Consider the following 23,564-nt stretch of genomic DNA (forward strand, 5'->3'; position numbering starts at 1 on the left):
TATCATCCATATTTGTAGATGACATTATATCATAAATAAATTGAAAACTAAAACCTCTAGAAATTACTAATGCATCCAGAAGAGTATCAAGGAGATGAAATCAACTAACAAAAATCATTGGTACTTTCACAGCTATAATAACAAGCATGCAGAGAAAGTAATCATTTCAACATCCCGTGCACAATAGCTTTAGTGCAGCTTATGATCTAGGAATATAAATAATAAGGGAAGCAAAGATCCTCTACAAAAACAACTCTGAACTTCTTTTCTTATTGAGCTCTACATTTTTCTCTGCTCCCCTCCCTGCCTCTCCCCAAATGCATTCAGTGTGCTACACTGGCAAATTCTTCAAGAAACCCCCAGACCAACAAAGGAAATTATCCTCAAGCTTTTGAGATATGTGTAGAAACTAAAAGTGCCATGAGGAGATAGAGCCTCCTATATGAGGACCATCTCTGCGGGACTGGAGGAGATAGAGCCTCCTATATGAGGACCATCTCTGTAGGAGTGGAGAAGATAGAGCCTCCTATATGAGATGAGGACCATCTCTGGGGGACTGGAGGAGACAGAGCCTCCTATATGAGGACCATCTCTGCAGGAGTGGAGGAGATAGAGCCTCCTATATGAGGACCACCTCTGCAGGAGTGGACCACATAAAGGAAGGTGAACCAACCCCAGCTTGTGGCAGTTAGGGCTTGCCCATCCCCCACAGTTCTGCCCACCAACTGCCATTCTCAAAAGGGGACTGTCTCCCAGCCTCCCTTTCTCCTTCATTCTCTGCCACCAAAGTATCCCCTGACTCGGAGAAGGACCAATGGTCAAATACATGTCTGTCCTAGGTTACTTTGCATTAATGTCACAAACATCACCAAGGAAAGTAACTTGGGGTGGAGAAGGCTGATTTGACTCACATATCCTTACCATTTACTCTAACACGAATTCTAGTTGCTCTGAATAATAAAAATCCAGAGTCAGATATAGGGGTTAATGCTGAGGATCAGGGAAGTAAGGGGCCAAGCCCTAGAGAATTCTTATGCTCAGAAAGGAAGGGGATCCTGTACTGCATTACAGAATGCATCTGTCTCCGCCAAGCTTCAGACTGCAGTGAGCTCTTGTCTCCTCCCTCCTTATATTTCTCTCTCTGCCCAGCCACATTCCTTCCCATCTCCACCTCCCTAGTGCTGGATTTAAAGGCACGAGACACCCAAGTAATGGATTTAAGGGCATGGGACTCCCAAGTAATGAGATTAAAGGTGTGAGCCATCACTTTCTGACCTCTGGTGGCTCTGAACTCTGATCTCCAGGCAGTCTTTATTTTTTTTAAACACACAACACTCACTATAATTGACCATCATTGAAGGGCAGTCAATGGTCAGGAACACAATCAGGGCAGGGACCAGGAGATAGGAAATGGAATGGAGACCTCAGAGGAGTGAGTGCTGCTGACAGTCTTGTTTTCACTGACTGACCAAGCCAGCTTCCTCTACCTCCCAGGGCATCCTGCCCAGTGTTATCACAACCCCCAGTGGGCTAAGTCTAACTGTTACAGCACAGATGGAAAGGCATCCTGGCAGTCAGGACCCCAGCACAACCCAGATGCCACTGGGACTCCTTCTTTCCCACCCTCCAGGTCCTGCCCTGTGCCCTCTCAGCTGGTCCACACTGCATGTCACACAAGATCACTAAAAATGCCACCAAACAAGTTGAAAACTGAAACTCAGAAAAGTTAAGGGACCTATCCAAGGTCACTGAGCTCGGACTGGCAATACCAGGAACCCCATCTGACACAGAGACCAACATTCCCTGCAAAAACTCTCAATCTGTTGCCTTTACCTCCTCAAAAACTCCTTCAGTCATCAGAATGACAGAAGTTAACTGCCTCTGAGTGTGAAGAAAAGCAGAGGAGAACAATACGTGTTTGGCAGTGCTGTTTCTAATAAACACCCTGGTTTTGGTGCACACCACAATTTCTTCCACAATATACCACAGTATGACTCTCTTCTGAGTCACGGATCCTCTTTCAATACATGACATGACGTGTTTCCTTTCCTGAGCTGTTATTACCTGAAGCCTGCATGTAATCGCCACATAATCATAGAAGGCATTTGTGAGAAGAGTTCGAGTCAAAAGGAGCTTTCCCATCACTAAATCTCAATAATCTAGGAAGCCCAATTAACTATAATACCCATTTGCCAATATCGCAGTTACCCCAAATTTTAATGATTGGCCATCAAACCCTAAAATTATTTCGACATACAGAATTTTTCTACTAATGCCCTTGGTTTCTTACTGAGTCTCAACTGCAATGGATTATTTAACATAAAACTGGAGGGGCTCCAACAGAATCATTAGCATTAGTAAATATATAGTTGATGCACTTCAGAACAGGCCCTAAAGGACTCCAGAACCCGCATGGGTGGTTTGTGATTAATGCACAGGACCCCACACCTCACTCTCCATTCCTCTGGGCTTCGAACTTCATTTCAATGGAAGACTCCACATTGGAATGCCTAATCCAGAAAAGTGAGTCTGTGTGCATTCAAACACACAATATGGAAAGGCTGGATTAATCTGGCTTCTGCACATAACTTTGAGTGTTCTCAGAAATAATATTAACAAAGTGGACAGAAATAATGATGATGATAATAATAATTATTAACAATAAAAACTTGACTAAATGTTTACTTTCACTTGAAGACAGTTTGCATGCATGGACAGACAGCTGACATTCACTGGCACCTCGGGGTTTTAAGGAATTAGCTTGTTTATGATTAATTAACACTTTCATGAACACGATCACAGCGAACCAAGGGCCAGAAGGTACGCTTGGACACTCTGATAGGTTTGTCTGAGGCTCTGTGGGAATCCCTTGCTTGGCACAGTTACCTGTGTCAAAGGAAGTTGTGACAGTTTGGGAGGCAGCTACACTTCCAGGTTAAGAGGCACACTTCCTGCCAGTAATCCTCAAGATTTAACAAAGCCATTCCACATGACACTGTTGTCATCTTGCTAGAGATAGATCCCTAGAACACGGATCTATCTTTTCAAGTATCCTAAACATTCCCTGATCTTGTTGTTTGTCCGTTCTTTGTTCAGTCGGTTGCTCTTTCTCAAAGACAATACTCTGAACTGTACTACTGCAGCAGTTCCGGAGACTGATTCGTAGAGTCCCCACAACTTCATAACTCACATTTCTCTCCAGCAGCTGGAAGGTTCAGCGTCCTAAGAACTGAACACCCAAACCTCCATTTATAGGACCCGAAGTACTCAAGGTATTGAACAAAAGTCTCAAGGTATCTGTCCCATTTCCTTTAGGTTGCCTACGTAAACATCAGGCACACATCAAGGTTTCGGCGATTCTCAAAGCTAAATTACTAGTTAAACACCTAATACCGAAGAGCTTTAAAAATAACAAGTAACGTGGTGGCCGCAGGACGCCCGATGGTGTTGAGGGCTGGGTGTCCTCTCTCGGTCCACTGCGGGTGCGAAAGATACTAGTGGCTGAGAGGCGGAACCCAAATTAAAGGCTTGGGACAGTCCACAAATGAAGCCCAGATCCTGGGGAAAAGGGGCGACTCTCCGAAAGATCTCCCCCTCCATCCCTGGTCCACAGCTCGCCCAAGGTGGCAGCTGCCTGGCAGGTGTTGGGAGCAAGGAGCACGGGTGGCGGCATGGAGCATGGAGCGAGCCCAGGGACAGCGGCAGCGCACTGGGCCGGGGTGGTGGGGGACAGAGGAGCATACTCACCGATGCTGCTGAAACTCTCTGACAAAGTTCTTCATCCTGCAGATCTCGCTTGGCTGTGGCTCCATGAGTTCCCACATCTGGGGTGCGCGGGGCCCAGGCAACTTCGCGAAACTGGTCCAGCGCGCAGCGCAGACAAGGCAAGGGCGACAGGCCTGGGTGGAGGCTGGGAGCATGGGGGCGTCTTAGGTGGTGCCCGGGGCCACGCCGAGGCCTCCACCTCATTTGCTCTCCTTTTTAACAGAGGTGGCGCCCGACGGAGGAGGCAAGGGAGACCCGCGCACAAGTTCCCAGCCCGAGGCGCGGTGCAGTCCCAGAGCTGCGACTCCTCTGGCCCAAGGCCCCACGCGCAACCCCTGCTGCCATTCCAACTCCTAGGCCTCAGCTGCCCTCTCTCTCTCCCTTGACTTGTTCTTTAAAATATTTAACTTACTCGCTCTTCCCTTTGTAGACTGCTGCATAAGGTCCTTCTCCTAGTTTCTCCAGTTTTTCATAGGAATCAGCTTTTCCAAACTTGGGTTGTTGGCTAAACACAAAAGAGCGGCAAAACAAAAGAGATTGTTTCAGTACCAATTTGTTGGCAATGAGTAGGTAACATTTTCTGATATCAGAATATTTTTAAAACAAGGCTATAAACAATCATTGTACAAATTCAGAATATACAAACACACAGAGAATTATATTTGCCCATAATCTAACCAAGGTAGACCTGTAAATATTTTCATATAGCATCCATCACCCAAGACTATCTTGCTGGATACTGTTTGTTAATAGAGATGTCGTCACATTCAATGTACATGCTTTATTACCTGTGTTCTCACATTCAATGTGTTATGAACATTTTCCAGATTATGGCACAATATTTTAAATTATAATTAATAAAATAGTATATGCAAGTCAAACATACTCTGCCCTGTGTTTTTATACATCCCAGTGATGTAGAATAATTGTTACCTTGTTTCACTATTTGAGAAGGGACCAAAAGAAGAAAATTTTGTGATACATTAAAGTTGTACAAAAATTACATTTGACTACCCACAAAGTTTTATTAGAATGGTCATCTTATCTATGACTTTCTAGTTATAACAAAACTGTAGTTACCACATGTATTATTATACAGCTGCTGATGCTGGGAATACTGTTACTCTATAGCAAATCATGACTGTATAATACTTAGTCAGAAAAATACTCCAACATATTTCATCAATAAATCACATAGATAACATATACTATTTAGAAATAACTAATCATCCTAACCTCGCATTCTCACAGGTGATAAAATTGTTAAGGACTGACCAATGAAATCGAGGGCTGTCTGCACCGCAAAGGGGACGAGCATCAGAGTGGCGAGGTGGCCAACAGGATGGGAAAAAATCTTTGCAACTGGGTATGTGGTAGAGGATTAACATAGGCAATAAAAGAAGGTCCCAAAGAATTAAACATGAAAACCCATCTAATCAATAAATAGGTGAACAGAACTGTTCTCAAAGGTAGAACTTCAGACAGCCAATATGTGGAAACTGTTCAACACCCTTAACCGTCAAGAAAATGCAAATCAAACAACACTGTGATGCCATCTCACCCAATAAGACCGGCTGTCACCAGGAAAACGGCAAAAATGTTAGAGAAGTTTCCTGCATTTTTACGCTGGTGAGTGTAACCTGGTGGTTTTGCTACGGAAGGGAGGCACTCACAATCCACAAGATGAGCAGCAGATTAATTTGATGAGAATATGGTTCATACACACAGTGGAGTTTTATTCAGCCATAAAGAAGGTAAAATATAGCACCTTCAGGACAACTAATAGAGATTATCATTAACATGATAAATCTGATGTAAAAATAAAAATGATAACATAAGCAACACAAGTCAGACTCAGAAATACATGAACCATACTTTCTGTCATATATGGACACATATTTATGTGTGTGTGAGCCCATATGTAGGACATATACAGATATGAAATCAGAGAGACTATGATGAGGAAGGAAAGGGAATAAATGGGGGAGGGCAAAGAGAGAAAGAAGAAAACACAATACCCCATATTTCCCCTCATATGCAGAATCTAGACTTGGTCACACACGAAAGCAGAGGAGATACTACTTACAGAGAGAAAGTTGTACACTGAGGTTGCAGGGGAGAAGAGCAGGGAGGGCAAATACAGAAAGTACAATGATACACATGAATGACAGGTCACAAAGGAGCCCATGACTTGCATTCCAACTGTAGCAATTAATTAAAAATGAAAATACTAAATGTGTTCTCTTGTCCCCAGCCCACACCAAACGCAACACAGTGACTAACGATACATTCTTCAAAACTAACAGTTCATGATCTTGGAAAAAGAATTATCTAACCAGACATTTTGAGGAATCTTGAATGGTATAATGCAATTGGAAGTAAAATTTCAGAGAAATGACCCTAAACCCATGAGAAAACTATTAGATTAAAATAGCAGAAACCTTTACGTATACATGAGAAAGATAAGGGGAGACTTAATTTTATAAAAACAGAAAGGACAGATGAGAATGAGGTCACTGAGTTAGAAAAGCCAAGCAAAGACTCGGCCAACATCTACAGAAACGACAATGTACAATTACAAACGGCCAACAAATATTTAAAACTGCATTCAGCATCCCTAGTCATCAGAAAAATGCAATTAAACTTAAGGGTATAAACCTGGCTTTTTTTCTTGACAGTTTTATTTTAATGGAAATATAAGTACATCATGGCTTTTTGATATAATCAACAGAAGCAAGTGAACGAAATAGAATAAGCTGGCAGGTTTCTCAAATAAAAACATGAATACAAATCCTAAAGTCACAATTCATGAAAGATGAAACCATGAAAGAGAAGCATGGAGTTTAATGGGGAGAGGAACTAAAACTCTTGGAACAGCGGTACCAGTGAAAAGGTAAAGATGACTTTGAAGTTACTGTATGATCATTATTTAACCAGCATGAAAAACATTTAGTGAGTATTGAATAAGGGAAAAGATATAGTTGAAATAGGAATAAACTCGGGTTTGAACAAAATTCTCACCAGACACTTCAAGGAGCAACTGCATCTACATAGAAAAGTTAATCAGAGATAACAATGGCTGCAAAATGGACAGGAATATTTTATAAAGTTAATAAAGTGATTTGACTGGATGTGGTTAGCCCCCAGAGACAGACATGGGGGGATCTCTCTAAGTTTGAGGCCAGCCTAATCTACATTGTAAATTCCAGGTCAGAATTATGTAGAGAATCTGCTTTAAAATAAAAACAGAGGCAATGATTTGTTTCCCCAGTACTGCAGTAGTTAGTGTGTCCAATGAGAGATATGCAGACATTGCAAATTTTATCACCTGAAGCAAAAAAATCAAGGCATTAACTTCCACGGTACTTCAACATAAGGCTTGGCTGTACCAGTGCAAGTAGTACAAGAAGGCAAAAGAAAGAGAAAATCATGTTGAGAATTCTTAAATCAATTAGAAACAGAGAGTAGACACTAAATAACTCCAAAGTCACAAATTTTAGTATTCTCCCTACATTTTAAAAGTATTTGCTATATCTACACAAATAAGATGTATACATCTTAAGTAAATTGAGGAATGAAGGGGAAATGCAAGAAAGGAAGAGGTAAGGAAAGGGGAATTAGACAAGGGATTCTCAAAAAATACACTAAGTAAATCATCATCAAATAAGGATAAATTTAAGCCCAACTCTATCAAAGATTACAATAAACATAAGTGAACCACCTTTGGCAAATAAAAGTTCACAGGTTTGTGATGTAGGGGATCAACAATGTGCTACTGAGAAGATTCAAAAGCAGAATAAAGAGTGTATCTGAACATAAAGAAGGGGGAACCCTACCATTTGGAATTGAGTTTTGTACAGCACAAGGTGTAGGGACTGAGTTCCATTCTTTCCATGTTAATGTTGCTCCTCAACAGATAGACAGGTAAAGAAAATAGAGCATACACACCAAACGGAATTCTATTCAGCTAGACACAAAACTGACATCATGAGATTGGTATGAAAGCCAATGAAACTTGAAATTTTGTACTGAGGTAATAACCCAGGGACAAAAAGACAAAACGCTGCATATTCTCTCCCGTGCGTGTCCTAGCTTCCCTCCACTCCTCAGTTCCACGTGTTTAACGTGGAAGACCTCTAGAAAGCAGAAAACTAGAGAGGAGGCATTGCACAGGGCAGGGCACCTTAAGGAAGAGGGGCAGAAGGGACATATATGAGCACAGAAAGGGTGGGAAACCTGGGGCGCACAAGTTCAAACAGAAGGTGGGAGAGACAAGAGGGTGGGGGAAGAGATAGTCAAAACAAGGGACGCATGACTCACGCCGAACTCTCTCAGGCTGGCCTTGAGGAGGAGCAGCAGGCCGTTGCTCTCCTGGGTCTTGGTCTCAGCTTCCCTCAGGAGCTCCTCTGCTGCCTGCAGTTCTTCGCTGTGGTTTGAAAGGAGGCCACTGGCTGCCTCCTTCAATGCCTTCAGCTTTTCCTGGGGCTTCTGGAACCTCTTCTGAATTCGTGACAGTAACTCTTTAGCAGCCCTGATAAACAGAAATGGTCCACTTAGGAAGTAAAACTTGGGTCTTGAAACCCTAATAGGAGACTTTCAAATGATCATAGTTCCTTCTAGGAATATAGAGTGACTTACTTCTTGTTTCGTTTTTTATTTATTTATTATTTAGACAGGTCTTGGCTATACTACTTAGGCTTGTCTTTAACTCAAAAAAATTCTCCTGCCTCAGCCTCCCTCATTGTTATGATTAAAAGTCTAAAGACCAAGCTTAGCATGGATCCTGATTGCTGAAGACTAGAAGTAATTTTTTTTCTTTCTTTATATGTTTTGTGTGCATGTGTGTGTGATGAGGGAAGGGACGTATAAGTGCCATGTCAAATATGCAGAGTTCAGAGGACATTAAGGTCTGGCCCTTACTATACTTGCATGGATGCCCGCATGCCAGAAGAGGGCATCAGATCCCACTATAGATGCTCGTGAGCTACCATGTGGAAGCTGGAAATCGAACTCAGGACCTCTGGAAGAGCAGACAGTTCTCTTAACTGCTGAGCCATCTGAGCCACCATCCAAAGGTCCTGAGTTCAATTCCCAGCAACCACATGGTGACTCAATCATCTGTAATGAGATCTGGTGCCCTCTTAAGGAAGAGACCTGGTCAGTCATCCTCATCAACATGGACAAGTTCAACAGAACCGCCATACACGGGCTGCCAATGCATGCCTCAGCATCGACAGGGCTAGATGACCTCTCACGCACTCCTTCCCACCCTTCCCTGCAGGCTTCCTTTTCCTCGTCTGAACGCACAGCCTTAAAGACTCTCAGCCATAAATGCTGAGAATCCTGGGAGCTGCAGTTGGTGCCTGAAGATGGCAGTAACTGGTACTGACTGAATGACTGGCATGTGCGCCAAAGCTGATTACCCAGACTGCAGCATGGAGCATGAATTTTATAATAACTATAATTAGTAATATGATAACAAGTCATTCCTGCAACAACCTATGACATCGGAGGAGGGATTATCTCAGAAACTACAGAACACACAGTGGGGCTCCATGAACCTCACTCTCACTCCAGGCACAGGAGAGCTGCAATTCTCCAATAGTAATGGAAACTCAGCAAAAGTCACAGGGAAAGGAGGAGGCGAGCCTCAAAGTAGCCGAGGTCTCACCACTTGAACCTTTACAGTGCCACGGCTCATCTAGAATTGGGCCTGGCTACAAGCTGTCTCAGTATCCCCTCTAAAGTCCATCCCCGGGGTCTCAGTGTGTGCCACGCCTCAGAGAGCAGCGGAGAACACACCCGGGGGGAGTGCTTGCTTATAACAGTCACAGAATGAAAGGAAAAACCTTTCCCAATTCCCTGATACTCATCCCCTCTAACCCTCTCCCATCACCCGCAAAGAAGACACTCAAATGACTTTCCCCTGCACTCGACAGACATCCGTTAGAACTGGAGAAAACCAGAGACCAGAAATTTGGGCAATATAGACGACAACACCTCTTCCACACTGATTGATCTGTGGTTTCAGTAAAAGGAAGTATTGATACAGCTCAATTATGACATAAAAATTATTAGCTGGGTGTAGTACATGTTTCTGTAATCCAGTCAGCAAACAGGAAAGTGAAGCAGAACTGTGATGTCTGGAGTCAGCCTGGACCATGGCGCACGACCCTACACAATCCAAGTTGTGTTGTCTTATCTGTGCACAACTAAAGGTTTAATTCAGTAGATTCAGCAGCAACGTACATCAAGGAGTTGCAATAAAGTGTAAAGTACAGTGAGATTTGTGGTATCCCACTGAGCCCGTGGGTGTCACAGCCAGGTCAGCAAGGAAGACCTAACATAAGATACACACAGGAGAGTCACCTACACACACAGTCGCTCTCCGTCCAGATGAGTCTTGGCCGGCATTCCTCACAGCAGAGTCCCGTGGCTCCTGGCTTGCAAACACATTGCCCAGATATGTGGTCACAGTCACTGTGGACAGAGCCCTGGGGGTTACAGTCACACTTCTGGCAGCTGCCACCTGCTGCACGAGGGTTGCCATGATAGCCTGTAGAGCACCTACCGAAGCGGGGACAACAGGTATAGACAGGGCAGTCTGCGCCAACCAGGAACACACACACCAGCTCTGCCCAGAGGCCGTCATCCCTTTTACACATGAAATGCAGAGCACACACTGTAGCACGAATGATAAAAACCCGGAGACAGATACTGGGGCTCAACCTGGAGATCAGAAAAGTAAAGCAGCCATCCCGGGGCTCTTATCTCGACCCCGGACTGAAATGGGTGATCCTGCTCCCACGAATCCTCAGCCAGAGACTGAGCTGAGACCTGTCTCCTCTCATCTTATATTCCTCTCTAGTGCTGGGATTAAAGGCTAGCACCACCCTCCCCCAGCCTCTATGGCTAACTAGTATGGCTGCTGGGATTAAAGGTGTGCACCACCACTGCCTGGCCTGTATGGCTAACTAGTGTGGCTGCTGGGATTAAAGGTGTGTGCTATCACTGCCTGCCTGTGTGGCTGACTAGTATGGCAACGAGACACCCCAGAGAGTAGCAAAGAAACAAGGACCAGCTACTGAGGACTAGAGTGAGGGAGGCATCCATTGCTGAGGGAGACACAGAAACAAACCCTGCCAGTTTCCCAGTGACAGGAGGAGGAGGTTTCAATGTCTTTGAGACTGTGATGGCGGCAGCCAGTGGCAAGGACCTGGTGGAGGGTCTGCCTGGTTCCTGGCTGTCTTTCAGGTCACGCTGATCACTGAGGTCAGTTCCCACACAAGCAAACATACCAGACACTGCCCAGTTTCCAGGTCACAGACATCACCGTGGTTGTTGCAACTGCAGGGCACACAAGGAGCCAGCAGAGGGCAGGGTCCCCAGCCATCATTTTCTGGGAGCTTCCCTCTGTGGTACCCAGGAGCACAGTCCTAAAGGGAGGCAAAAGGAACAAGAAAGCAGACACTGGCTAAACGATGGGCAAAGGTAAATGCTCTTCAGCAAAAGACAGGTGGCTAAGGAGCTCATGAGAAGGGCAACACCACTATCAGAAAGAAATGCAGATGAAATCCACAGTAAGAGCTGAGCGTGGGGACTTAGACATACAATCCAGCTGGGGGTAAAGTGAGGCAGAAGGACTCCTGTGAATAGTCTAGGCTACAGAGTAAGTTTCAAGCTAGCCTAGGCAACAGAGTGAGACACTGTCTGGAAACGCTCCTATCAATAAAACAAGTGTCCTGCTCATCACAAAACCCATGTCTCCCATCAAAACAGCGAGCAGAACAGCACTGAGAATTAATGAAAGTGGAGTGCTCGTGCACAGCTGCTACGGAGGAAACGCAGTGTGCAGAGTCCTCCAAAGTTAAAGATGACACTAGCCATGCCTAAGAAGGCCACGTCAAGGAGAACGACATGCGGGAACTGGAAGACCCATTCACACTTCCAAATCTTTAGCACATATCTGAAGTTACTTAAATTGGGGAAAGCATTTATTGCAGATGTTCTTCTAACAAGAATTTTTACACCAATATTTTACTATGAGATGCAATGAGTGGGGTTTTTTTTTTTGCATTTTCTTTTCCTTAATATGAAGAAGCACCCTCCCTAAATGATAGCAATATTGGCAAATCAACTTAAAACAACACTAAAAAGGTGTAATCCGAGCACGTTAAGAATATGACTTCCTAAGAGCTGCAACTTATTTGACACAAAATGCACGATCGTCACCCAAGTTCTTATGTAATAGGCCAAGCTTCAAATGTATTAAAAATATAAATAAGAAAAACAGTGATTTCTTAATAAGACTGGATGGTTTTGTAGCATCTTGGAAATTCTTAGACTTTTCAAGCTTACAATTAAACAGCTGGAACATTCTGCCAATTAAACAAAGCTCTACAGATGGCATTCACCCTTTTGCTTCCTAACAAAAATGATGTGCAATCATTTTTATGGAAGATTACCTAAAGAGAACATTACTGTAAATCAATGACAAAAATATTAGACACCCCCTTTCTCGGGGCCGGAATAAACTTCTCTAGATGCTTGCCCTGACACCTAAGGTGACACTGTTCTAGGCCAAATCTTAAATAAGGTGCACTTCTAGTGTATCCCCTCCCCCCTGCCCAAAACTCCAGGATCCAGCTTTCTGCCAACAAAGGACAGCAAGTGATTCCTGCAACAGAAAAGCTGGGAAGGCTACCTTGGGCTTTTTGTTATGTAAAATGCATTTACCTGACTCACCCACTTAAGAGTACGTACTGTGAGAAGGTTTAAAGTACCTTCAAGAACCAAAACAAATGCTTTCCCAGGATGCCAGATAAGCTATTCAGCGCTTTTTAAAAATATGTATATATTTATATGTGCCATTGACTCTGACTGCTTCTTGCAGCCTGAGAGAGCAGAGAATGGTTGCATTACCTTTTCTTCTGCCCCGTGACTATAGCTACCGTTCAACACTCTGTTTCCAGAACAGCAACGGCTTTTTTTAAGTTATTTTAGAAATATTGAAAATAAGAGAAAATTGCAGGAGACTATGGAAATAGTTCCTCCTTCAAAGAATAGAAAGAATATGGGTTCTATTCATTCTAAGAACAGTAACGTCCTGTCTGTCAGCTTAGAAGTTTCAAATAAAGGGTTGGATAGGTTGGCTTTGGTGGCCCTGGTACCTGTGAGCTCTGGGGTGGACAGCACGTTAAGCTGCCGGGAGTGGACTGGCTGGAAACCAGGGAGGCTGTCAGGCTCTCCTAGCAATTTGGGCTCTAAATGAATTTGGACAGCAAAGTACAGGGGCCAAGTACAGAAGCGCGAGCTACCCGGGTCAGCCTGAAATTAACTCTGTGGAATACCTAACGGAAATACAACTTTTCATCTGGCCTGGCTTGGTGGGAGCTGAGTATGCCTGCAAAGTTTTCTTAGTGTGGAGCATGCTCGGAGACCCTGCTGAGGTGGGCTCCACGGACCGAGGCTCGCACACGGGTTCCGAGCTCATTCCAGCGGCCAGCAGCACAAGACTCGCCCGCCACCCTGCCGGCCTCGGTGGCTACCAGCCGCGCTCCCCGCCCCCCAGGGCAGCCTGGTGTCCAGTAGGGACCCCGGGCTACAGCCCCCGCCCGGACCCGCTGCCGACTTACCTGACGGCCAAAGGGAAGGGCTCCTGGCTCGAGGGGCCGATCAGGCAAGACTGGAAAAGTGTCAGAGTCAAGGCCAGCAGGCAGACGTCAGCGGTCTTCGGGACCCGGCCTGGAGGCGGCGGCGGAGCTGCAAGCGGCAGCCAGGGGGGACCCAAACAGGGCGCCGACCTCTGCGGGTGGGCGCGCGGCAAGAGGAGGGCACGGGCGGGCGGCCTCTCTAGCGCGTGGTGGCCGCTCCATGCCTACGCTGCCTCGCCTGCGCCACCATCAAGGGCGACCATGGAAACGGAGCCAGCCTGCTACCAGCGCCCGTGCGCTCTGCTTCCCTCCCCCTCCACCCCCGCCGCTCGCCTCCCCGATTTATCCGCGGTCTCCCAGGGCGGGGGCGGTGTGAGGGCGCGGAGGCTGCGGGGATGGGTGTGGCCAGAGCCGGGCTCGGGCTGCTTTCCCCGGGACTGCGGGGACGGCAAGCATTCCGGTTCTGAGTTCATTCCAGCGGCCAGCAGTGCAAGGCTCGCCCGCCCACCCTGCCGGCCTCGGCGGCAAAGTGCCGCGCACTCCGGCCCCCACGACAGCCTGGCGCCGAGTCGGGACTCCGGCCTCCAGCCCCTGCCCGGACCCGCTGCCGACTTACCTGACGGCCAAAGGGAAGGGCTCCTGGCTCAAGGGGCCGATCAGGCAAGACTGGAAAATGGGTCAGAGTCAAGGCCTGCAGTCTTCGCGATCCGGCCTGGAGGCGGCGGCGGAGTTGCGTGCTGCGGCCGGGGGACCCAGCCAGGGCGCCGATCTCTGCGAGTGGGCGCACGGGGAGAGGCGGGCAGGACACGGGAGGGCGGGCGGACTCTCTAGCGCGTGGTGGCCGCTCCGTGCCTAGGCTGCCTCGCCTGCGCTACCCTCAAGGGCGACCGTGGAAAAGGAGCTCGGCTAGTCTGCTGCCGGCGCCCGTGCGCTCGCCTCCCTGATTTATCCGCGGTCTCCAAGGCGGAGGCGAAGGGGGCGGCGCAGGGACTTGGAGGCCCCGGGATGGCGGGCGGGGTGGGGCGGGGCGGGGCGAGGCTAATTCCAGCGGCCAGCAGTGCAAGCTCGCCGGCCCACCCTGCCGGCTTCGGGGGCTACAAGCCGCCCCCCAGGGCAGCCTGACGCCCAGTAGGGACCCCGCCTCCAGCCCCGGCCCGTACCCGGGAATGGCTGCTTGTGTCTCTAACCCCAGAGTTGGTGGGATAGAAGAGGTCAGAGAGGAGGGTCCTGGAAGCTAGACAAAATGGTTGGCTTTAGTTTTAGAGAGAGACCCTGTCTCAAAAAACAAGTGGAGAAGTGGTGAAGAAAGATTCCTAACATTACCCTCTGGCCTCCACATGAGCACAACCAACCACACAATATATGTATGCATGCACACACATACACAAAACTAGGAAAGCACCTACTTCACTTTTGTGGAGAGGAAAATGAGTTCCTCATACACCAACTTGCTGAAGATTTTAATGAATGGTGTATAATTCTGCTGTTTACAAACAAATGTTGCTGGAGGAAAATACACATAAATGAGCAGAGCTACTTATATTAAACATAGTAAATACAATCATACATAATTGGATGCAATGGTGTATTGCGTTCAGTTACGTTGCATTTGTTTAACTCTGTGAAGTTGTGATTCTTGGCCTGTCTAAAAAACTTGATGGCCTAAGAAAGAGCTGAATGGCCAACAGCGAGGCAGGAGAAAGGATAGGAGGGTCTGGCAGACTGGAGGGGAAAGAAGGAGCACAAGAGACCAAGGAGAGGAAGACATCAGGGGCCAGTAACCCAGCTACACAGCAAACCATGGAGTAAGAGTGAAAGAAAAGTTATACAGAAATAGAGAAAGGTAAAAGCCAGAGGCAAAAGATGATGATTTAAGAAGAGCTGGCTAGAAAGAAGCTAAGCTAAGGCCGGGCATTGATAAGAAAGATCACTTGTGTGTTTATTTGGAAGCTGGGTGGCCAGCACCCAAGAGAGTAGAGTGAAACAAGCAACAGCAAATGATCAGTTTACACATTTGCCTCCAGCCGTTCAGACAATTCTTCCTGGTTTGTTAACATCTTTCAACAGTCTTGTAGCTTCTTTCCAGTTACTTAGTTTGTTTTCTTCACAAATATTTAACAGGGATCTGCCTTGTTGGTCTGTTATGTGCTAGGATGGAGGAAGCAACAGACCAAAAGATATTACAAATACATGCTGTTCTAAAGGAATTTATTCAACTAAAGTGTTATAAAAAATACTCTGGTTAAGGATTAAGTAAATATTAACCATACTTAATACATACTAAAACAAAAATTGGAAAAGCTAAAAAAAAACTCGAAGCACTAATTAGTAGGATTATGGTTTTTAAAATTTAAGTCATAGATTTAATAACAGTTTCCACAGTTTTACTTTCCTTTTACCAAATGATTGTTAGCACACATTGTAGAAGATGGGTAAATCATTTTCTTTCTTTAAGATGTTCGGGGGGGGGGTAATAAGATGAAAATGAATCTTACATAGTTTCTGGAGATGTGTGTATGCAATGACTATATATAACAATACAAATGTACTGAATGCTATGAACTTTGCATCTAAGTTGTTAAAAGAATACCTTTTAGGTGAAGTGTGTTTTATCATAACAGCAATTCAAAACTTATGATTAAAGCACAGTTAGCATATACATTATACTCTATCTATATAGTAAAATTTGTTGGTGTTAGTTGACATGTTAAGTATACAATTAAATGTTGTATCACTACTTGTTAGTTGCTGAAAATTAAAATATGAAAACAGAAAATAACTTACTCTGTCAATGTCTGGGTGGGTTAGGAGGATCTGCACTATTTCTGCATGTCCCCCTCCAGCAGCAAAGTGAAGAAGTGAGCTGAGCTGCCCATTTAAAAGGTTTGGATTGCACTTTTCTTTCTCTAGTAATATGCAAATGGCCTCAATTTTCCCATATCTATAAAAAAAGTACATAAAAATAATCCATCTGAAATGCTTAAAATTTCAAAATTTACAGAATACCTGAAGGAAATCTAGAGGACAAAGAATGTATTAAGATACTGACCTAAGTGTCTGGAATGCTTGAAATGTTTCATGTATTACTTTGGTTCAATTTAACTATTTCCATTTCTGATCAACTAAGAGAAGCATATTCTCAAAACAAGAGAAAAAGATGGCATAATTATTCCATTAAAAAGTACAAAAGTTAGCCCGGTGGTGGTGGCACATGCCTTTAATCCCAGCACTCAGGAGGCAGAGGCAGGAAGACCTCTCTAGTTCAAGGCCAGCCTGGTTTACAGAGAAATTTCCAGGATGGGCTCCAATGTTACACTGAGAAACCTTGTCTTGAAAAACCAAAGGGGGTGGGAGGCAGAGACCTGGAAAAAAAAGTACAAAAGTTAGACATCAGAAGACATGATCTTTAGTTCAAAAGCAGGTCAGAAGGTATAGCTCACTTGGAAGTATATGCATCAAGAACCCCAGGGTTCAGTTGCTAGCACCATGGGGAACAACCAAACCAAATAACAGCATAAAAAACACCTGAGAATCCGAATCCAGGGGTCATTATCTAGTTGGTTGACTGCAATCCCTTACTGAGAAGATGGCTTAGTAATTCTGAATCTCCTTCACCGGCATTTTGATGCAAAGGAAAGTCATCAACCCATTGTCGTTCTCTAATCATAAAAAAGAAATTAAGACAGTATAAACGTTGAGGAAACTCACATTATGTCCAAACAAAAGTGATCCATCTATGAAGAGGGCCTATCACTGTGCGGCTGTCGGCTTGTGACCACACTGCTCACTTACTGCCTACATACATTTCAACATCAAGTTATGCGAGCCAGTTAGAGTGACGCCAAAACAGTACTTGTCTTCCATGACACTGCTCATGCTTCTCTGCCATTTTTCCTGTCTGGGAATTTGGGTTTTTGAGTACTCTGGAACTCCTAGACCAAGTATGGATTTATTAACACTTTATCTACCAAGAAAAGAAAAAAAAAGTCAATTCAAATAAAAACGCCTTAAAAGTCTCATATACTTGATTTTCAAATATATAAATAAAGCGCTGGTACTATTTTAATGTTTACAATGACAACCAATGCATCTTTGTTAGGACTTGATCGAGCAGAGGCGGCCGGCGCCATGGCCCTTCTGCCTTGAGAGCAGGGCGCAGCGGGGGAGGATGGGGCGCCCGCCCGGAGTGAGCTCGCCCGCCGTCGGGCTCGGGCGGCGCTTCCTGCGGCCTCCAGCTCCTCCGGCTCCGGGTGGACGGGGCGCGCAGTGGACCCGCGGACACTGGCTTGGCGCGAGAGGGAGTCGTCCGCGGCGGAGGAGACCTGCAGCCTGAGGGATCCAGCCAGTCCCCGCCGGGAGAAGTCACCCTCCCTCCCAACATCCTTTTAACTCCATTCTGTAAGTTTGCACTTCCCAGGCCTTAGTATTAAGTAGGCTCAGAAGATGTAGCTCCAACTGTCTTCTGGAAATACACTGGGAGACTCCTCACCTCTGAGAGAGTTGATTGTCTTCGTTCTCCTTTCCTGGGTGTGTCCACTTGTGAATGAAGTGCATATATTTATACAGCATAAAGTATAAATATAGGTAAAAGATCAAAGGTAGTTTTGTATATGAGTTGATACAGTTGATGGAAGAAGTATGAATTATTCTCCATTAGTGGAAATGAAAACTTTCCTCAGTGCTTTTAATAGTTTATTTTTCCCTTTGAGGCTGCATATATCATTCATCTAGGTTAAATTTTTAAGTTTTTCAAATATTGAGTTTTATATGGCACATATTGTCAAAAAAAAGATTTTGAGAGTCAGTGTAGTATTGTCGCAGGAGTTTCTCTGCGTTATCCTAAAAATGCTTAGTTAGCTTATTTACCTTCTCAAAATGATCTGACAGCCGTTTCTACCAGGAGCTTGCTTTTGCTTTTTGGTTTGTAAAGACAATAGGTATTTATAACAAAGAATCCTCTTTGCTACTGGAGTGTGAATGCTTCCGTGTGCTTTTACTCACGTGGTTAGGATAGATGGTTTGTGTGTGCACACATGTATATACACTCGTATTCATAACCTCCTTTTTTATTTTGTTTTACTTTGTTCCTTAGTCATTTTCCAGACTGTCCTTAAATGTAGTGTATAGCCAGGGTTGAGTTATATTCCTAACTTCACAAAAGAAACAAACAACAAGTTTCAGGATGTTTCCTCAGGAGTGAGAAGTCAGATGTAGGCTGTCTGGGGCATCGTGGTGGCTCCACAGGGCTGGCAGCAGTGCCTGCTCCTTGCTCTTTCTGGTTAGTGGTCCTGTCTTACCACCTGTGGTCTTAACGTGACACTCCAGACTGAGTAGCAGCTTCTTTCTATTGCTTCTCTAATCATCCATGCCTCTGGGTGTGTTAACAGTACCCTATCTAGTCATGTCTAGAATGGAGCTAAGACAAAAGAGCTGTGCCCTCTTTCCATCCCCATAACAAGTTCTTTTCTCTTCTTTTAGAAAATAATTCAGATTTGGCTTCATGTGACATAAAATCACATTTAGACTACGAACTCGGAACTTTTTTCTATAATCTCTTGAGTTGCCACACTTAAAAGTTACTATGTATGTATATATGACATACATTCTTAGTCTGATGGCTTCTTGGAAGGTAATTTAAACTGAAAAAGGAAAATTGTTCACTGAAGTCCTCTTCTGAATGTTTCTTATAAACTATAAACAACTACAAACATCCCTGAGTAGCCAGTGATAGAGAAAAGTGGATAAAGGAAAACAGGGCTTGTGGAAAATGACTAGACTGAGATCAAATAAGCTCAGGTTTGTTCAGGAGCTCCCACGTGACAATCAGAAGGCAGGTCACCAAGACAACAGACAGCTAATTCAGCATGAAGACCTTTAGATCAAAAGGCTGTACAAGAGCAATCCAGCTCCTATTTATGGGGCACAAAAAAACTGGTGAGGTTACTGTTTCCTAATAAAGTTAAAAGAAACCTCAAACATGTCTTCTAGGTCTTCTAGAGGCGGGGGAGACAGATACAGGAGCAGAGTTGAAGAAGGCTTTGATTGGCGTTAGGCAGATGAAAATCATGATGGAAAGGAGAGAGATGGAGCACGCACGACTGATGAAAACCTTGAAGAAATGTAAAGAAGAAAGCAGGTACCATCACTGAAAACTACCTGTGCTTAAGCACTTTCAGGCTATGACAATTGCAACAATAAATACATGCAATTAATGAGTGACTGCCTTCCCTATGACATATTCCTGGAGAGCAGTTTAGATTGGAGAAGCTGCAGGAAGCTTTACATTTTCTTGTCTAATCATCTTCCACAGGAGCTTGAACACAGCGATTTTAGGGACTGATACCTAGTTAAGAAGACTGCTTTCTCAAAATTCTTCACTTTTAGTCTCATTTAAGCTAAGAAGTCAAAAGTGTTTGGAGAGGTTTTGACTAGATCAAGGATTTCTAGTCCCTATCACTAATAATAAATAAATAACTAGACACTGCTCCTAAATATATTTAGGGTGAGGATGGTTACGAATTCCATATTTATTTTCCTTTTTTTAATATTTATTAATTAATTTATTTATTTTGAGTCAGAGTCTCATGTAGCCCAGGCTGTAACTGAGGCTGGTCAACCTTTCCACTTCCTAAGTGCTGGAATTATGTGTATCTACCATCACACCCAGCTTTGAACTCGAGTACATTTAGTACATTTCCTGGCTGTTAGAAAATACCATCGGATTTTCCAATCTTATAGGAGCACCACTGTTACTCTGACACAATAACGAGCTTATAAAGAAGGACAGTCAGTCGGCCCTACTTCTTGACCACTGCACTTAAACTATCCATGGGCTTTCCCTCTCTAGATTTCTTTCCCCCAAGAATCCTTTAAAGCCCTCTAGCCTTTCTTTTTTTAAGAGATAGTTTAATTGCAGATCAGCAAGATGACTCAGTGGATAAAAGCACTTGGCACCAAGCCTGATGACCCGAGTGGGGAGAGAATGGACTTTCCACAAGTTCTCCTTTCACCTCCACGTGCACACCGTGGCCACCTGTACACACACTTGCACATAAATGCACATGCACAGGCAAGTAAATAAAGGTGAAAGAATTGAGAGTTAGTCTAGCTGCAGCTCTATAAAAATGCATTAGTACACTTGAGTCCTCTGAGAAGGGTGCTCATTACTACAGTTAGAAGAAAAGTAAGCAGAGAACTAGGGGAGGCCTGGCCAATACCTATAAAATGAAGGGACCCCTTCCTCGGGATCCTCATACAGTTGGCAGATAAAATGTCTGACAGCATTCTCACAGACACCAGAGTATATTAAATAGCACACTGGCCTAGCCCATTTATTACATTTATATTAGCATTGTCAGTGCTTGTAACGGGGGACTCTTACTACTGAGCTACATCCCAGTCCCATTTTATTTTTCTATTTTTAGTTTTTGAGATGCTAGGGCTAGAATACATGCTGGGCTCTACCACTGAGCCACAGTTTCCAATCTATTTTTAAAAGTCAAACAACTTTATATATGGCTATAGTCCAGATATGTGTTTTCCCAATAAAAAATAAATATTATATCCAAGTATCCTTGGGAGATGTGAAAAATATTCCTTAACTCTTGTATAGAACTATACTACATACGTCATAGTTTAGTAATAGTAACAATTAACACAACATTCAAAGCAAATATTTTCAAGAGGTTATATTTTAATACTACTTTTAATCAGCATAATTAACACAGAAATAAAAACTGTAATAGAATAGTTTGGAAAGTCTAGGTAGGTGACTTATGTCTGTAATCCCAATATTCAGAGTCTGAGACAAAAGGATTATCACAAGTTCAAGACCAACTAAATATTTGGTTTCAGATCAGTCTGGGCCTGGACTCCTGTCACAAAGAAAAAATAGATTAATCAAAAATTAATTAACACAAAGAAATTTAGAAAGTATTTTAAATGTTAATGCTGACAGTTACTTTTTATTTTTAAAGAAATATTGAAATTTGGGAAAAATGTTTATGTGAAATTTATCATCTCAATCTTTTTCTTATTAAATTCCTTTTTGTAGTGCTAAGAATAAAATCTAGGACCTCACACATCATGACAGAGCTCGGCTCCCACCTCTGTCTTAATCATTTGAGTACACTGTAGTAGTATTGATTATATTCAGAATGCTGCACATCACTGCCAGAATTGTTCTCATTCTGCAAGAGCTGAGATCCATGCAGAAACAGCACCTATTCCATTAAACCTCCCTTTATTAAATGATTAGCTAAAAAGTACAAATGGGGGCTGGAGAGATAGCTCAGTGAGCTGCTAAAGTGCCTGCTGCACAAACTTGGAGATCTGAGTTCAGAGCAGCAACACAGAAGTATGGTGGCATGTGACCGAAACCCTAACACTAGTTGAAGACGTCTGACATTGACTTCTGGGCCCCATACATGTGCGTGTGTACAAATAACGCACATACACATGCATAATTAAGACAAATAACCAATGGAGTTGCAATGCACAGCTGTATCTTTACCTAAGCTCCTGTAAAGTTGGAGCGGGTGAATTCCAGACAGTGTCCAGAATCTCATCATTCTCGAGCACTGTGATCTCTGGGATTCCACAAAGCAGTGAGGGCAGAAGCTGCCAAGCTGAACACAAACCTGTGTAATGGTCGCTACCAGGCAGGAAGGAGATGGCCCAGCTGGCAGCTGAAGCCCTCCCTTTTGGCAGCAATCCAAAGATGGTGAAGAAGCCTAAAACAGCTCCTCATTAGGACTGTGTGGAAGGCCCCATGCCAGTTCTTCCCTGGTGGGCTTATAGTCTGACATCTGGGAATAGTGACCCTAAACATCTAATACAAAGCATATCATCTCTTGGAATCCTTCCAACATCGAGGTCAACCACACTTTGATCTCTGCAGCTAGGAGGGTTGAGGTTAAAGCTGTTACCTAACATGTCGCTCCAACACTGATATGAATGAGGCTGAGGAAGCCCGCAGCATGAGCATGTGGGACCCACTGGCTGACTGTTGTTCTTATTTCTTAAGCCACCTACCACAAGCTAAGGCTGCAATACTAGGAAAAGATTATTCCTGCGAGGACCAAGGAAGCAAATCTGGGTTTCAGGTCCTGAACAATGCCAGCAACTAGTAGAAATGTTATTCCTAAAATTTTATTCATTACACAAGAAGCGATTGCATTAGACTCTTAAGTTTTGGTACTCAAAAGTTACCTGAAAAAAAAAAAGATAAATCTCTTAAATTTGGACAATGGTAGCATGCTTTTAATCCCAGCACTCAGTTTGTAGAGGCAGGCAGATCTCTGTGAGTTTAGTGAACAAACTGTATCAAAAGAGCAATAGAGGAAGACAGCCAGCTTCTACCTCCAGCCTCCACACGTACATCTGCACACATACAAACACATACATTTACATATACCACACACATACACATATACACACATGTGCGCATGCACACACGCACGATCTATAATATCCATAGTGCCAGCACATAGGAGGCTGAGGCAGGAGGACCAGGGCCAGCCTGGACTACCTGCTTCAGAAAACAGGCAAACAAAGGACTAAAATAAAATGGTTTTAAAAACAAAACTTCTCTCACTTGTTTTCCACTTGAGACCTTTTTTGCCTTTGAAGCCTGGTATAGGCCTCATTCTGCCGAGCTCCTTCTCAGGCAAGTTCTTGTGTGCAGTAAGGTCATGGGTCCAATCAGGGAGGGATACAGGACACAACTGAGACAGTTGCCATTGCAGTTGGCTCCTTACCAACAGTAACAGGCCTTAGCTAAGTACAAACAGCACCACAAGGGGGCGCATTGGGAATACAGACAAGAAGAAAGAAGCCAGTCACTGTAATATATACAAGAATTGTGCTGTCTTGCAGTGTTTACACAATACAATAATTTAAGGAAGCTTAAATGAAAGAAATATCAGGTTTTTTAAAGATTTATTTGTTATGTATACAGTATTCTCAGTATTCTGTCTGTATGTCTGTGGCCAGAAGAGGACATCAGATCTCTTTACAGATGGTTGTGAACCACCATGCGGTTGCTGGGAATTGAACTTAGGACCTTTGGAAGAGCAGGCAATGTTCTTAACCACGGAGCCATCTCTCCAGCCTGAAAATATCAGTTTTCTAAGCCTTACAGCCAAC

General features: G+C 44.1%; 1 protein-coding gene across 9 annotated transcripts in view; it reads right to left on the minus strand.

The window, feature by feature from the left end:
* The window catches only part of LOC142849626 (laminin subunit alpha-1-like), an 82,606-nt gene extending 68,213 nt beyond the window's left edge, over positions 1-14,393 (minus strand). For 4 of the 9 annotated variants that reach the window (XR_012910602.1, XR_012910607.1, XR_012910600.1 and 1 more), the window contains exons 1-6: positions 13,401-14,008; positions 11,064-11,201; positions 10,139-10,332; positions 8,086-8,296; positions 4,178-4,270; positions 3,748-3,910 (exon numbers count right to left, since the gene is read on the minus strand). Coding sequence is in view for 1 of the 9 variants with exons in the window: in XM_075972037.1 (XP_075828152.1) it covers positions 4,244-4,270; positions 8,086-8,296; positions 11,064-11,161 (336 nt within the window). In the remaining 8 variants the exon portion in view is untranslated. Of the gene's footprint in view, positions 1-3,747; positions 3,929-4,177; positions 4,271-8,085; positions 8,297-10,138; positions 10,333-11,063; positions 11,202-13,400; positions 14,009-14,034 lie in introns of those variants that run through there. The other 5 variants (XR_012910605.1, XR_012910606.1, XR_012910603.1 and 2 more) reach the window with 4 other exon arrangements.
* Between the last annotated feature and the right edge of the window lie 9,171 nt (positions 14,394-23,564).

The sequence above is a fragment of the Microtus pennsylvanicus genome, chromosome 5, assembly GCF_037038515.1.
Source record: "Microtus pennsylvanicus isolate mMicPen1 chromosome 5, mMicPen1.hap1, whole genome shotgun sequence".
In the NCBI taxonomy this organism is placed as follows: Eukaryota; Metazoa; Chordata; class Mammalia; order Rodentia; family Cricetidae; genus Microtus; species Microtus pennsylvanicus.